Genomic DNA, 13,077 nt, shown 5'->3' with positions numbered 1-13,077 from the left:
GACCAGACCCAGAGCATCCCACAGGAATTGATACCCAAAATTCCAGGGTCTCCAGGATGGGGTGATCAATGCTGGGCTGTTCTCAGCCCATCAGTACTGCACCCTCTGTCCTCCATTCTCCCTTTAACTGCAATATTTCCCTCCTTCCTCTTCAAGGGCTGTTCTTCCCCCTCTGTCACAACTGTACCTCTGCCCAAACCAACAGACACTGCCAGGTCCTCCTGCCTCCATCCCTTCCCTGCACATTCCCAGGACCCAACTCCCACTCTTCAGCCCCCTGAGCAGCAGAGGGCCAAGCCCAGGCACAGCTTGGGCTGTTTGCCCTGGGGCAGGAGGTTGCACAGAGTCATGGCACACATTCTGCCATGTGCACTTCCTTGGCAGCTTGAGCTATGCCAGCCACTGCCTGACAGCTGCTCTCCATCGCTGGGAACCAACGCGTACACCTTCACAGGATTACAGACAAGACTGGGGCTCTCCTAGAAGGTGACCTGGCTGTTTTGCCTGAATTCTGCTCCTGCTTATTTCTTACGCCATTGAAATGTCACTTACAAGGTGATTTAGTGGTTTCCTACCTCAAAAAACCTTTGTGGTCGGAAAGCTCCTGGTACTGGGCAACACCTGATAGATCCAGACCCCCCTTCTAATCAGTATTTACAGAAAAATCATTGCTGGTAAAGTGAAATGAAAGAGAATATACATTCCATTTCAAACTCAGTGCTAAGAAATCTGCTGGAGAGCGGCCAGGCCTGGTTGCTCACACTGATAGATGGTGGGGAAAAGGAACACATGTTAAAATCAGCAGATTGATAAAATCAGGCTAGAGAGGGATGAATACAATGGGGAAAGCTTTCCATTTTTTCAAGATCAAAGCCCAGGCTCCCACGCTAAAGGGAGAATTGTTATCCTAAATAAGAAAATGTTAAAAAAGAGTCTGCACTCTATTAAGGAATGTATGATACAAAACTCCATGTCCACCATCAGGATAAATCTTATATATTCTGTACAGCAACATTCATTTAGCAGAGAAAACGATTCTATGAAAAGCATGGGTGGTAGAGATTCTGAGCCTGTCTTCCTGCAGCTTTAAAATTCTTGTCCTCGTTGACATAATTAGTAAAAAATGTCTTGGTTATATATGATTGCTTTAAACAAATTTTAAGATTAACAAACAGTATTCTGGATTTGGACACAGTGTTGATCAATAAGCAATACTAATTTAGATTTTTAAAGAGTGCTAGTTATTATTTGAGGAATCAGATTTAGCTTTCTTTAGCAGAAAAGAAGGTCTCTTTGTCAAGTCTGTGCAGTCTCGGCAAGGTTTTATGGTAATGTAGTTCTACAATGCAGAGATTTTAGAGATTATTCTGCAGAGACTACGGAAATTGTAGTTCAGCTGCTGATGGCTGCTGCTGGCCAGCATTGCAGGATCTGGCTATGAGCAGGGCATGAGATCAAACCCTTCTTATTTAATATAGATTAAGAAAGTCTTCCTACTTCTAATCTCATTCCTGCCTCCTTCCCTGCTCTGAAATACTTGTGTTGATTTGCTCTGCTGGGGAGAAGACTTGTCAAGGTCTGTCAGAAAAGATGAGAATATATAGTTTTTCTTTTCTTTTAAGATTAATCTTCCAGCTGAATAGAACTGGCAACATGAGCAAAATTTTGCTGCTGGGGTTATTTTGTATTGATTGCATTTTTAAAGATTTTTCTAGCAGGCAGACATTCTGTTATTGCTGTATATTAATCAAAGGGGCTGAAAAATACTGCAGGCCCTAATCTGACCCTTGTGGATCAAAAAGCCAGTTGAGGTTTTAAGAATACAAATGATCCTGGATTAAACTCTGGGTTTAGGTGTTAATAATTTAACACTACTACAGTTTGGCCACCTACCTCTGACATGCTGTGTATGGACTACACTGTGATCACTGCAGTTTAAAAGCTATTTCTTCAGACAAAGATAAATTGAAACTTTCACTGGAACACTAGAAGTGGGGTTGATCCTCAAAGGTTACTCCTGGGCCAATGACCCATCATTAATATTTAGAATCATAGAATGGTTTGGGGTGAGAGGGACATAAAAATTGGTCTAGTTGCATTTAACACTAAATTTTTCTAAAGCATGGACTAACTGCATGAGAAGCTTCCTTTCCATCAGCCTCAGAAAAGCACATCCCGATTTTTACAGCTTTAAAGGATCCCATGACTGCCTTGATTAACAATGTCTTAGCTCTGTACATTTAATTCATGCTTCTAATACTTATCATGTAACACTAAAGCCATTTAAAAGAAAGTCTCTGCTTTTAAAACCTGGCTTTTTTTAGCAGCTCAGCAGCAGTTACCGGGTTTGTAAAGCTCTTCATGAAATCTCACCTGAAAATAGTGATCTGAGGCAGTGTGCTGTTTCTCCCACTTCAAAGGGAAATCTGCTGCTGCCACCCCAGAACTGAGCACAGCAAGAGCTGAACCATCACCAGTAGCTGATGTCACCTGCCAGCATGTGTTTGTTGTTCCACGGAGACTCCTGAGCTCTAATATCAAAACCAAACCAAAACAACCCCCTCTATTTGTCTTTTCACCTTCTCTGTGCAGGGAGTTGTTTCACTTTGTCTCTTTTTGATCAAAACAAATACCCAGGACTCTCTTTCAGATTCCCAGAGATGCTACAGCAGTTCCCAGTAGTCTCCTAGTTGCCAGTGCTTGTAAAGTTATCATTTCACACTTTATTTTCCATTTGGGGTGCATAGTGACAAGTGGCCCAGTTTTCACTGAAGGCATGTTCAACCCTCTAGATTTAAAAATGGGTGATAAATAAAGGGGGGAATTGTAAATATTTTGGGTCTTAAGATTTTCAAGTTGTTTGCAATACCACAATCCCAATAGCATCAGCACTGACACATCTGAATAAAAACTGTTTTACAGTGAATTCCATCAGAAATGTTAAGCTGTGGAAATCCTAAATATTACTCTCTTCTTTCCCTTAATATTTTAAGCTTATATTCTCATATATATAATCTCTCCAAAGGGTTAAGAGTCTTGGCATTTCTTCTAATTGGCATTTCCAAATCTCTCCCAGGGCCCGTGGAGCACTTACGCCAGAATGCTTCATTATTATACAAACAGAGCAAGAGGCAGAGAAATATACATATATATATAATATATATAATATATATATTATATATATATAATATATATATATATATTAAAAAAAAATATATATATATATATATATATATCCCTTCACAATTCGTCCTCCAGAGCAGGGTCCTGCTGGCGGTGTGAGGGAAACCGCCCCAGAGCCAAGCCTGAACACCCCGAGCAGTGTTTAAGAGCAAATCCGGGGGATGCTTTAAGGAATACTCAAAACACTCCAGTGTTCCAGTTCACACTCCAGGGCCCCTGGAGGCCCCGGAACCCCCCGAATCTCGCACAAGGAGCAGGCCCCCAACACTTCCAACACACAGCCACTCCCCGCCGGCCGCTGCCGTCGCTCACCCTTGGTCCCCCAAAACCCGGCCTGGCTCCGCCCCCCAGCACCGCTGGCCAATCAGCGATGGCCGCTCGAGAAGGCAGCCAATCGCCGGGCGTTGCTACCTGTGGGGAGTATTTTTAGCCGCCGGGCGCGGAGAAGGTGGGGCCTGGTGGCGATGTGGGGCTGGGGTCGTCCCGTGCCCCCTCAGGAAGGAACCCGCGCGTCACCCCAGAGCCCGAGGGGCGCCAGCCGCGTAGGCGGTCCCTGCCAGCCTCGCCATCGCCGCTGCCGAGGCCCCCGCGGGCCACGGTGGTCATGGGAGATGTAGTTTAGCGCTCCCCCCTTCCCTTCCACGCGGGACTGAGGGGCACAAGGGCACGGTTTGACATCGGCAGTGACGCAACGGGGCTGAGGGGCGAGCAGCGCGCTGACGTCAGAGCGGCCCCGCGCGCCGCGGCGGGGGGAAGGAGAGGCCGCAGGCGGGGAGCGGAGCCCCGACAGCCGGGGCGGGGCCAGCCGGGGGCCGCGCGGTGCTGGGTGGGGCTTGGGCCGTGCGGCCGCGCGGGGTGTGGTGTTGGGGGCGAGGCTGGGGGCGGGGCAAGGGAGGCTATAAGTAAGGGCGCGGCGGGCGACGGGGGAGAAGTAGAGGAAGCGTAGCTGCAGCAGCTGAGTGTGCGCGTCGTGGGGGTGTGAGCAGCGCTGCCCTCCCCCCCTTCCCTCCCCCCCTTTTTTTTTCCGACCCTTCCCCCTCCCTTTTTTTTTTTCTTCTCTTTCCTCTCCCCTCCCATCCTCGCCGAGAGAGCCGGCGCTCGGAGATGGGGGTCGGGTGCTAAGCCACCCTCCCCCCCCCGCCCTCACACCCCCGCCGGGACTGTTTGCACTACTCACGCACCCCTGGGTGAGTACCGGCCTTGAGGCGTGCGGGAGCGCGGCCGGGGGGTTGAGGCAGCACCGCCGGCCCCTGGGTGGGGTGTGCTGGAGGCAGTCACGACCTGGGGGTGCCGGGGGGGAGCCGGTGAGTGCAGGTGCTCCTCGGGGAAGGGACTGAAGGAGAGAGCACGGCCGGGCTGTGAGGGGTCGCTCCCCCCGGCCGCGCTCGGCTGGGGAGGAGGAAGCGGTGCCGGCTGAGTAATCGGCGCTGGGCCGCTCCGGGAGCATCGGCTGCGCCCTGCGGGACCTGCCCGACTGTGCGCCGGGAGAGGGGCCCTGCAACCCCAGCCGCCCTCCAGGTATCCCCCTTCCTCTTCCTCCTTCGCTTTCCTACGGGCTCAGAAAATGCTCTTCCTCCTCCCGCTGCCGCCGGAGCTTCACGGCTGTGAGCAGAAATCTAATGAGACCCAACTGCCTGGTTATGTAACTCCCACTGTTTAAGGCTCCTGCCAGGGCGCTGCTGCCCGGCCACGTATGGGCTCTGGTCCCCGAGAAATACTGCCGTCTTCCTATAAATACGTGAAAAGAACAAGTTCGAGATGATCAAGCCGATATGTTTGATCAGCTGCTTTTGTACCGTGAATTCGTTTCGCGTGGAGAAATTTACAGCGTCAGCCTGGTGCGCTCAGAAAGGAGCATTCCTTTCTTAAAGGACATGGGGGAAGGGAACTAGCAAAGATGGATTAATAAATCATTTTTAAATACCCCGTTTAACCACCCAATCAGCTTTTCGGTACTGATTGTGCCCCTTTTGTAAATATCTACTGTTTGCCCTTGATCTTTTCCTTATCCCCACCCGGTGCTGATCCAGCAAACGTTTAAAGGTCGCCTTATCATACAGCCTTTCAAACTATTCCCATACCATGTTGGGGAGAACACGAATGGTTTGGAAATAGGGTTCCAGATTTTAAAAAAGGGATTATTTGGAGCAAAAAATAAAAAAGCCATGTAATCACATTGTTAATATCAAAATCCTTTAACTGATTTCTGTAATCTTTAGTGATAGCTATGCTAAATTTTGTTCCTAGTGATGCAGTGCAGAACATTCCACTGTTAACAGAAATTCTGGGCTTTTACTTGAGCCAAAATAAAATATTTTTTTTTTTATTGGAACTTTTGACAAAGGTGTGTAGTGTGTATGTTTACACCAAGGTACTGCAGGATTTGCATTAGCAGTTCATGTGCTAATACCTGATTCTCGTCCCTTCTCTAACTTTAGACAGCTAATTTCTCTTTCGTCCTTTGTGAAGGAGTGACAGCCATATCTTACATTAAATATAAAATGGAGTCATGGAGAAGGAGAAAGGTAATCTGGTTTGAGGCTGTCAAAAGCCCTGTTAGGCCAGGAACTTTTTTTAATCTGAGCTACAGACAGTGTGACACAATAATTTGGTATATAATTGCATCTTGCATCTGAAAATAGAGAAAAATTTGTATGAAGTGAAAAATTTGTGAATTAATTTATCAGTCTTGCCAGCCTTCTGACAGAACATACGTGCAGTTATTATGTATGTGCTGACTGCATTTTAGTGTGAACTGTTGGATGTGCACAGCAGACATTTTCTCCTCAGTTTGCATAATTTCACCCCTGAAGAGTTCAGGGAGAAGATTTACTTGGATTTAAAATAAATGTTGCGTCATTTTAGCTATTTGTATGAAACCTACAGCAATTGTCAACATTTTTATAATTCTGCAGCCTACAGTTGCAGTCAATATGTTTCCAAACTTTAAAGTGATAAATGACCCTTGGACTAAGACCTTTCAGGCTAAACTAATGTTCTGGTACTAAATTTTGCAGCTGAGTACTATAAATCATCCAAATACAGGTTGGTAATTGAACCCTTGACAGGCTTGGGAGTTCTGTGATATCTTAAAAATTATCCTTGCTGCTTTGTGAATAACTAAACACCCAGCTCATGTGATTTGGAAGTGCCCCATGCTGTATAAGTAAACACAAGCCCATCCTTTCTGGTGTTGTTTATAAGTCATGCTGAATGGAGCTGACATCCTCACCTTCCGCAGGCAGGAACAAAAATAGTTTGATGCACATTTTTTCACTTAAAAAGTAACCTATTTTCTGCAGAAAGTGAAGCTGAAAGATTAGGCCTTGGAGCTTGAATCTTACGCTGTTCTTACTTGGATATGTTTGCTTTTGTTTTTTCTTAAAGGAACAAGAGCACTCAAGGTGAAGGATAATAATCAACTTGAATCAGCACTTTGAATGAAATTTTGTTTCCCTGTGGCATCTTGAACACTTTCTTCTTCGGGTTTTGAAACTGACTTATAACTCTGTGGCACAGCAGCTATGCAGCTTGAAATCCAAGTAGCACTCAATTTTATTATTTCATATTTGTACAATAAGCTTCCCAGACGACGTGTCAACATTTTTGGTGAAGAGCTTGAAAGACTTCTGAAGAAGAAGTATGAAGGGCACTGGTATCCAGAAAAGCCATACAAAGGATCAGGGTTTAGATGTATTCATATAGGGGAGAAAGTGGACCCAGTCATAGAACAAGCATCCAAAGAGAGTGGTTTGGACATTGATGATGTTCGTGGCAACTTGCCTCAGGATCTTAGTGTTTGGATTGACCCGTTTGAGGTTTCATACCAAATCGGTGAAAAGGGACCAGTGAAAGTGCTTTATGTGGATGATAATGAAAATGGATGTGAGTTGGATAAGGAAATCAAGAACAGCTTTAACCCCGAGGCCCAGGTGTTCATGCCTATTAGTGACCCAGCATCTTCAGTGTCTAGTTCTCCTTCTCCTCCCTTTGGTCACTCAGCTGCTGTGAGCCCAACCTTCATGCCCCGCTCCACTCAGCCTTTAACCTTCACTACTGCCACATTTGCTGCCACCAAGTTTGGCTCAACCAAAATGAAGAACAGCAGCCGTGGCAACAAGGTCGCCCGCACCTCTCCCACCAACCTTGGCTTGAATGTCAATGACCTGTTGAAGCAGAAATCCCTCTCCTCCTCCATGCACTCTCTGTATGGGCTCAGCCTAGGCAGTCAGCAACAGCAACAGCAGAAGACTTCTGCCCTGTCTCCTAACGCAAAGGAGTTCATTTTCCCCAGCATGCAGGGTCAAGGTAGTACCAGTAGCATCTTTCCTGGTGACAGCCCCCTTAACCTCAGTCCTCTCCAGTACAGTAATGCCTTTGATATGTTTGCAGCCTATGGAGGTCTAAATGAGAAGTCTTTTGTGGATGGCTTGAATTTTAGTTTAAACAACATGCAGTATTCTAACCAGCAATTCCAGCCAGTTATGGCTAACTAAAAATAAACCGAAAATGAAATCCAAGTAAATACTATTGTACAAGTTAAAATGCACGTACCCAAGGGTGTATCTTTTTTTCCACCTCTTGAGATTTTTTTTAAGGCTTGTAGTATGAATACATTCAGGCTTGGTTAGATAAATACAACATGCATCATTTTTTTCATTTGCCAACCAAGCACAAAATTATTTTATACTGACTGTACATTACAAAAATATACTCTCAAAAATATGGCCTCTTGCCAGTATTTAAGATATAGCAAGGAAGTGGCTGATTTTTTTCATGTGACTATATATATATGTATATGTGCTCAGACATATATGTATATATATATATAAAAAATTGGCACTAGTAGGTGGGTTTATTGGTCTTTTTCTAATTGTATAATTTAATTTAGTACAAAGTTTGTAAAATATCAGAGTATATATATTGTTTCTACAACATGGTATTGCATTTATATCTTTTTACTACAGTGATCTGTGACAGCTGCAGCAGCTTCATGTTGTATTTTTTTTACTGAAATTGTAAGATATCCATCTTAAAGACATCAATTCTAAAAAAAGTAAAAAAGTTGTGTACAGAATATACCTTAGTAGTGGAATTAAAATGTATGAAATATTTGCTTTTTTCAAAAGAAACACAAATTGTATTTTCTGTTAAAAGTTTAAAGATTTTTGCTATATATTATGGAAGAAAATGTAATCGTAAATATTAATTTTGTACCTACATTGTGCAATACTTGAAAAAAGGTATAAAAGTATTTTGAGTCAGTGTCTTACATGTTAAGAGGGACTGAAATAGTTTATATTAAGTTTGTATTAAAATTCTTTAAAATTACTTGGCTGTGGCGATGTGTATGCGTGTTCTTTGTGTCCCAGTGAGAATGTGATGACTGCATTCCTTGTGCTGGCACTGCTAGGGATGCACCACAGTCTGACTCAGGAGCAAAGGGAAGGGTGGGTCTCTGGCTGCACCTCATGGGGGGTTCTTAACCCAGAATACCCCTGTCAAAGCACAGAACCCCATTAGGAACTTGCCTGCAATTATTTGAACAAATTCCACTTGTTTTTCATAACTGCAGTTCACTAAAGCCAAAACGCAGTTCTATTTTTTTTTCCTTAATAATTAAGGCTCTTAAGCTCTGTGAACATTGAGTTATGGGGCAATGGAACGTGTCTAGTAGGGACTCAGGTGATTCAGTAACATCTCCTTTCCATGTCATCAGGATTATTGGAACTATTCTCTCGGGAGGTCCTAGACCAGCAAATCAGCATTCTGCCTCTGTATTAGGGATTAATAGCTCAGAAATGAAACTGAATGAAAGTGCTGATTTACAGCTTACTAAACCCATTGCAAACTTGCATTTTATATGCTCTATTAACAAAAGAAATGTAATACAGCTACACTGTGATATTCTAAGGTATTGATTTTAGCAGATTTTACCAATTTTAACTGAATATATGCTCAAAATCAAATGGGAGTGGGAGGGGAAAGAATTCACAGGCTGACAGAACAACTGTTTTTCCAGGGCTATTTTGAAGTTGCACCCCATATTCTTTTCCATCTGCTCAGCAAATAGAGTTCCTTGCTAATGGACATTGTCAAGGGGAAGAGAAACTACTTTAATGTGTAAATCTGACAAAGGTCAGCTTATGTTCCATGGCAGCTCCAGCCATACAGACACCCGGTGCTAAGTGGATAGTCCTTGGCTCTTGGCAGTGAGTTGTGAGCTACAGACAGCTACAGACGGAGCACAGGATTAAAATGAGCTGAACTTCAGTGTTCTGACACAGGAATTTGAGACCGAAGGTCAGTCTTTTCCTGTTGGATGCACTTGATGTGACAAAAGATGTGGCTCTTTGTACTCCCCCCTCTCTGGTGGGAGTGCAGCTGTGGTGGCAGCAGCCTGTGCTTTTCACACCAGTGGGAGCTCCCTGTTTTGGGCAGAGGCTGGGAAGAGCTGGCGGGGCAGAGGTGGGAGGCTGACAGTGGTATCCATTTCCAGCACCATGACAACCAGTTCAAAAGCAATAATGGAGTGAAGGGTTTTTTTTTTTTTGCATTCATCTGTCTCTGTTTAACTGGCTGCCTTTTATTGAGTTTGCCATCTGGTTTATCTTTCCGCTCACAGCACAGCCGTGGACAGCACCGGCCTTAAAAGTGCATCGTTTGTTACCTCATTTTAAGTGGATGAGTTTGCTTTTAAGAGGAATTACAAAAATGCTGGATCAATTGCTGGAAAACAGAGAAAGCCACCTCTGTATTATTCCTATTTAAATGCCTAGCTTTAAGATTTACTACTGTTTTACTATTTACAGCACGATACGTAAACTGCCCAAGCGGTTGAGCAACTCTGACAGTGGAGACTCTTCATGTGTTCTGTAATATTTCTATTCCTGTGATTTAAACTGAGATAATTTGTTTAAAGGTCAGTGAGCTTATCCTCTTCCAAGGCTGATTTGTTCCTTTCCACTGTAGCCAGCTCTGTGTCTGAAGGGCCATGCAAGGAAAAATCTTTTGGAACACATGTTTTTTGCAGCACCTTTTGTTATAAAGATTTGACAAGCAGGGTTTGGTTCTGGTGCTTTGAAAGGAGACAAGTGAGAAAGAGATCTTCAAGTTCTCTCAATGCAAGTGTGGAGATTTTCTTGTTTTAATGTTTTTTAACATTTAAGTGTGAATGATTTTTTAATCTTAGAGGAACTAGAGATGCCTGCTTTGTGTTCAGTCTGCTTCACCCAGTTATTTATCTTCTGCTGAAGTTTGGTGCTGAATTTTTGAGACCAAACATTTACATTGCAAGATTCTGTTCTCAGGGAGTGCCAGGTCAGTTGCTGGGGTCATTTGTGCACACCCAGTATTTTGCTGTCAGGTAAATGCACTTGCTTGGGTAGAAAGGACATTAAAACAGGGAAAAGGAAACATTTGCTCAGGTGTGCGAGTTCTTTTGTATTTTCTCATGTGAACATGCAATTTGCTTCCTTAGAATTGCCAGTGAGACTTAAACCTTGGAAGGTGGCTTTTTAATTTACAGTGAAGGAAAGGGTAGAAATATGTGACCCCCTCAATGCTGCTTAGCACTTCCTCACCCCAGGTCCCCACCCAAGCACAAGTTTAAGGTACTTTTGGTCTGTAGGGCTCACTTAATTCAGCACAAGTCAATAACTTTTCAAAACTGCAGTCTAGGATCCCTGAAGCTGCTCAGAGGCTCCAGCGTGGCTCCACAGAAGGTTCAGGGGACAGCTACAGTCTGTGCTGTGTTCACTCTGTGGATAGGGAACAGACCTCTCTCTTGATCAGGAGTCTGGTAATGGCCACCAAAATTAAATTGGTCTGGTTATTTCTGCAGTGGGAAGTTGAATCATGGGAGGAGTTCACAGATTAGTGCTCCTTTGCTGTGTCCTGTTCTCCAGGGTCCCTGGAGCTGAATCCAAGGCCTGGCACTGCAGCTTGGTGAGTACAAGTTCTGCAGTTCTCAACTTCAGCTCAGGTAATTCATATACACTGAGGATGGGCCCTGAGCCACTTCATTTAATTGAAGCTGTCTCATCCTTCATCCTTCACCAATGATGGAAAATTAGAAAGCTGCTGAACATTGCTGGTATGATCTCTTGGTGCACACCAGGACAGGGTTCCCCCAGTGCCGCACTCTCTGCTCCCACCACATCCCAACCTGCAAAAGCCTGGTGGAAGCAAAAAGCCCAGCTGCATTCTGAACTATCAAGTAACCAAACAACGAGTTGTTAAATCAGCTCTTTGGACTGACATGGGATCAAAGCAGAGTTCATGTACTGATCTGATGCCCCAGACTGTTCTATTAACGTTTCAGGAATAAATACCTCAGGGTTTGTGTTGGTAGTTTTGGAGCAGATGAAGCAAACTGGTGGTTCAGCACTCTTTTTCATATCATCAGCAAGTTGATTTAAATTGAGTGTACAGAGTTGGCTGCATTCCCCTCATGAGTTGCATAAAAAGTTCGCTAAATCAAAGTGCCAGAGCTGTAAAATCCTGCTGAAGGGACTGTTTCCAAAGATCAGCAAGAGGAACAGTTAAACTGTTACTGTGCCATTGCCTGTGTGACTTTGTCCTCTTGGCTTTATTTCAGTGACAGTAGTAAGGAATTTTGCCTTACAGAAGGGAAAAAGCATTAAGACTTGGGAACATAAACCACGTTCCCTTTGACACTATGAGTTCTCTACCTCATAGACAAAATATGATCAGTGTGTGGAACAAATGGCAGGTGTAAAATGTTTTCAGAAAAACCTTGGTGTGTAGTGCAGACATCCCTCAACCCCCATCCTTTATTCTGTCAGCTTTAGTTTTTCATAAACAACCTGTAGTATTGATGGCTGCAGTTTTGGTGGAACTTCCTGTAGTTTGCATTTGGTGATTTGGCACTTCAGAGGCCTGGGATCAGAGCTCCTTTGCTCTGAGTTTTGGGACACACATTTACACAGTGTCAGTCATGGAGCTCATCGTGCTGCATCATTCCCTTGTCCCCTTGGCTTCAAGATTACCAAGAGCATAAAAGAAAAGAGTACTCTGGGAAAGCAGAGCCTTAATTATTGTTGTTTAGTGCCTCTGTGAGCTTCTCTGAGAAGTTTTTATTAACTGGCTAATGCCCTCAAAACCAGGCCTGGAAATCTACCTCCTTTCCTTGGCAGAACGTATTCATTCCCTGCTACATCCATAACCATGGCTTTTCTGCCTCCCACAGCATCCTCAGTAGGACTGAGTTCTGTGTTGCTCCCTTTGTTCACCACCTCTTGCTACTTGTGCTGCTCCAGGCTTTCACATTGCTCCTCTCTTCACCCAGACTCCACTTCTGCCTGACCTCAGCTCTGAACTGTGTGGGGCTGTTGTGCCAGGGGAGACACCACGCTCAAGGATCCAGCCAGAGAGGTGCCCTCTCCCAGTGCCTCCTGGCCTCAGGCTTTGCTTGGCTTCACTTCAAAGACAAAGTGTAAAGAGCTCCAGAATGTCAGAACACAGGAGAGGGTTGCAGGAGCTGCTCTCAGTCCCAGGGAATGGGGTGAATTTGCTGCTTGGGCAGTAATGCAACAGCCCAGGTATTTTCAGCCACACTGATGGAAACCAGAGGTGGCAGATCATAGTTGACAGCTCAGACACCCCACAATCCAGAGCTGACTGCGGGCAAGCCACTGCCCTTTTCTGTCTTTCCGCCTCTGTCTCCACTGGAATCCACTGTTAGTGTCAGACATTCCCTGTCTGTTTGCTATAAGGAACTTCAACCAGGTTCTCTGTGCCACAGGAACATCCTCTGATGCTGACCTGCTATTCCCTCCTTTTATTGTGTTCAGTCTCTGCGGCCTTGAAGCGTCTCCTTTGTCGCACAGTTCTCTTAGCCAGGATTAGGTGACCTTTGTGTTTTGAAACAAG

General features: G+C 44.6%; 1 protein-coding gene and 1 long non-coding RNA gene across 10 annotated transcripts in view; one reads left to right on the top strand and one right to left on the bottom strand.

Moving 5' to 3' along the window:
- The window catches only part of LOC111937364 (uncharacterized), a 42,560-nt gene extending 38,114 nt beyond the window's left edge, over positions 1-4,446 (bottom strand). For 3 of the 8 annotated variants that reach the window (XR_015278020.1, XR_015278025.1, XR_015278024.1), the window contains exon 1: positions 3,496-3,987. This is a non-coding gene — a long non-coding RNA (uncharacterized LOC111937364). Of the gene's footprint in view, positions 1-3,495; positions 4,012-4,364 lie in introns of those variants that run through there. The other 5 variants (XR_015278021.1, XR_015278026.1, XR_015278022.1 and 2 more) reach the window with 4 other exon arrangements.
- On the top strand, positions 3,969-8,514 carry TOB1 (transducer of ERBB2, 1). 2 transcript variants are annotated; one of them, XM_086857360.1, is made up of 2 exons: positions 3,969-4,701; positions 6,571-8,514. In XM_086857360.1, the coding sequence occupies exon 2, from the start codon at positions 6,708-6,710 to the stop codon at positions 7,677-7,679; it is 972 nt and encodes a 323-aa protein (XP_086713486.1). In that variant the 5' UTR covers positions 3,969-4,701; positions 6,571-6,707; the 3' UTR covers positions 7,680-8,514. The 2 variants fall into 2 exon arrangements, with proteins under 2 accessions (XP_086713486.1, XP_023794472.1); XM_023938704.2 differs by having other exon boundaries at positions 3,987-4,370.
- Positions 8,515-13,077: the final 4,563 nt, after the last annotated feature.

The sequence above is a fragment of the Cyanistes caeruleus genome, chromosome 19, assembly GCF_971803275.1.
Source record: "Cyanistes caeruleus chromosome 19, bCyaCae1.hap1.1, whole genome shotgun sequence".
Taxonomy (NCBI): Eukaryota; Metazoa; Chordata; class Aves; order Passeriformes; family Paridae; genus Cyanistes; species Cyanistes caeruleus.
Note: the sequence above shows the minus strand (reverse complement) of the source record. Positions and strands in the feature narration are given on the sequence as shown.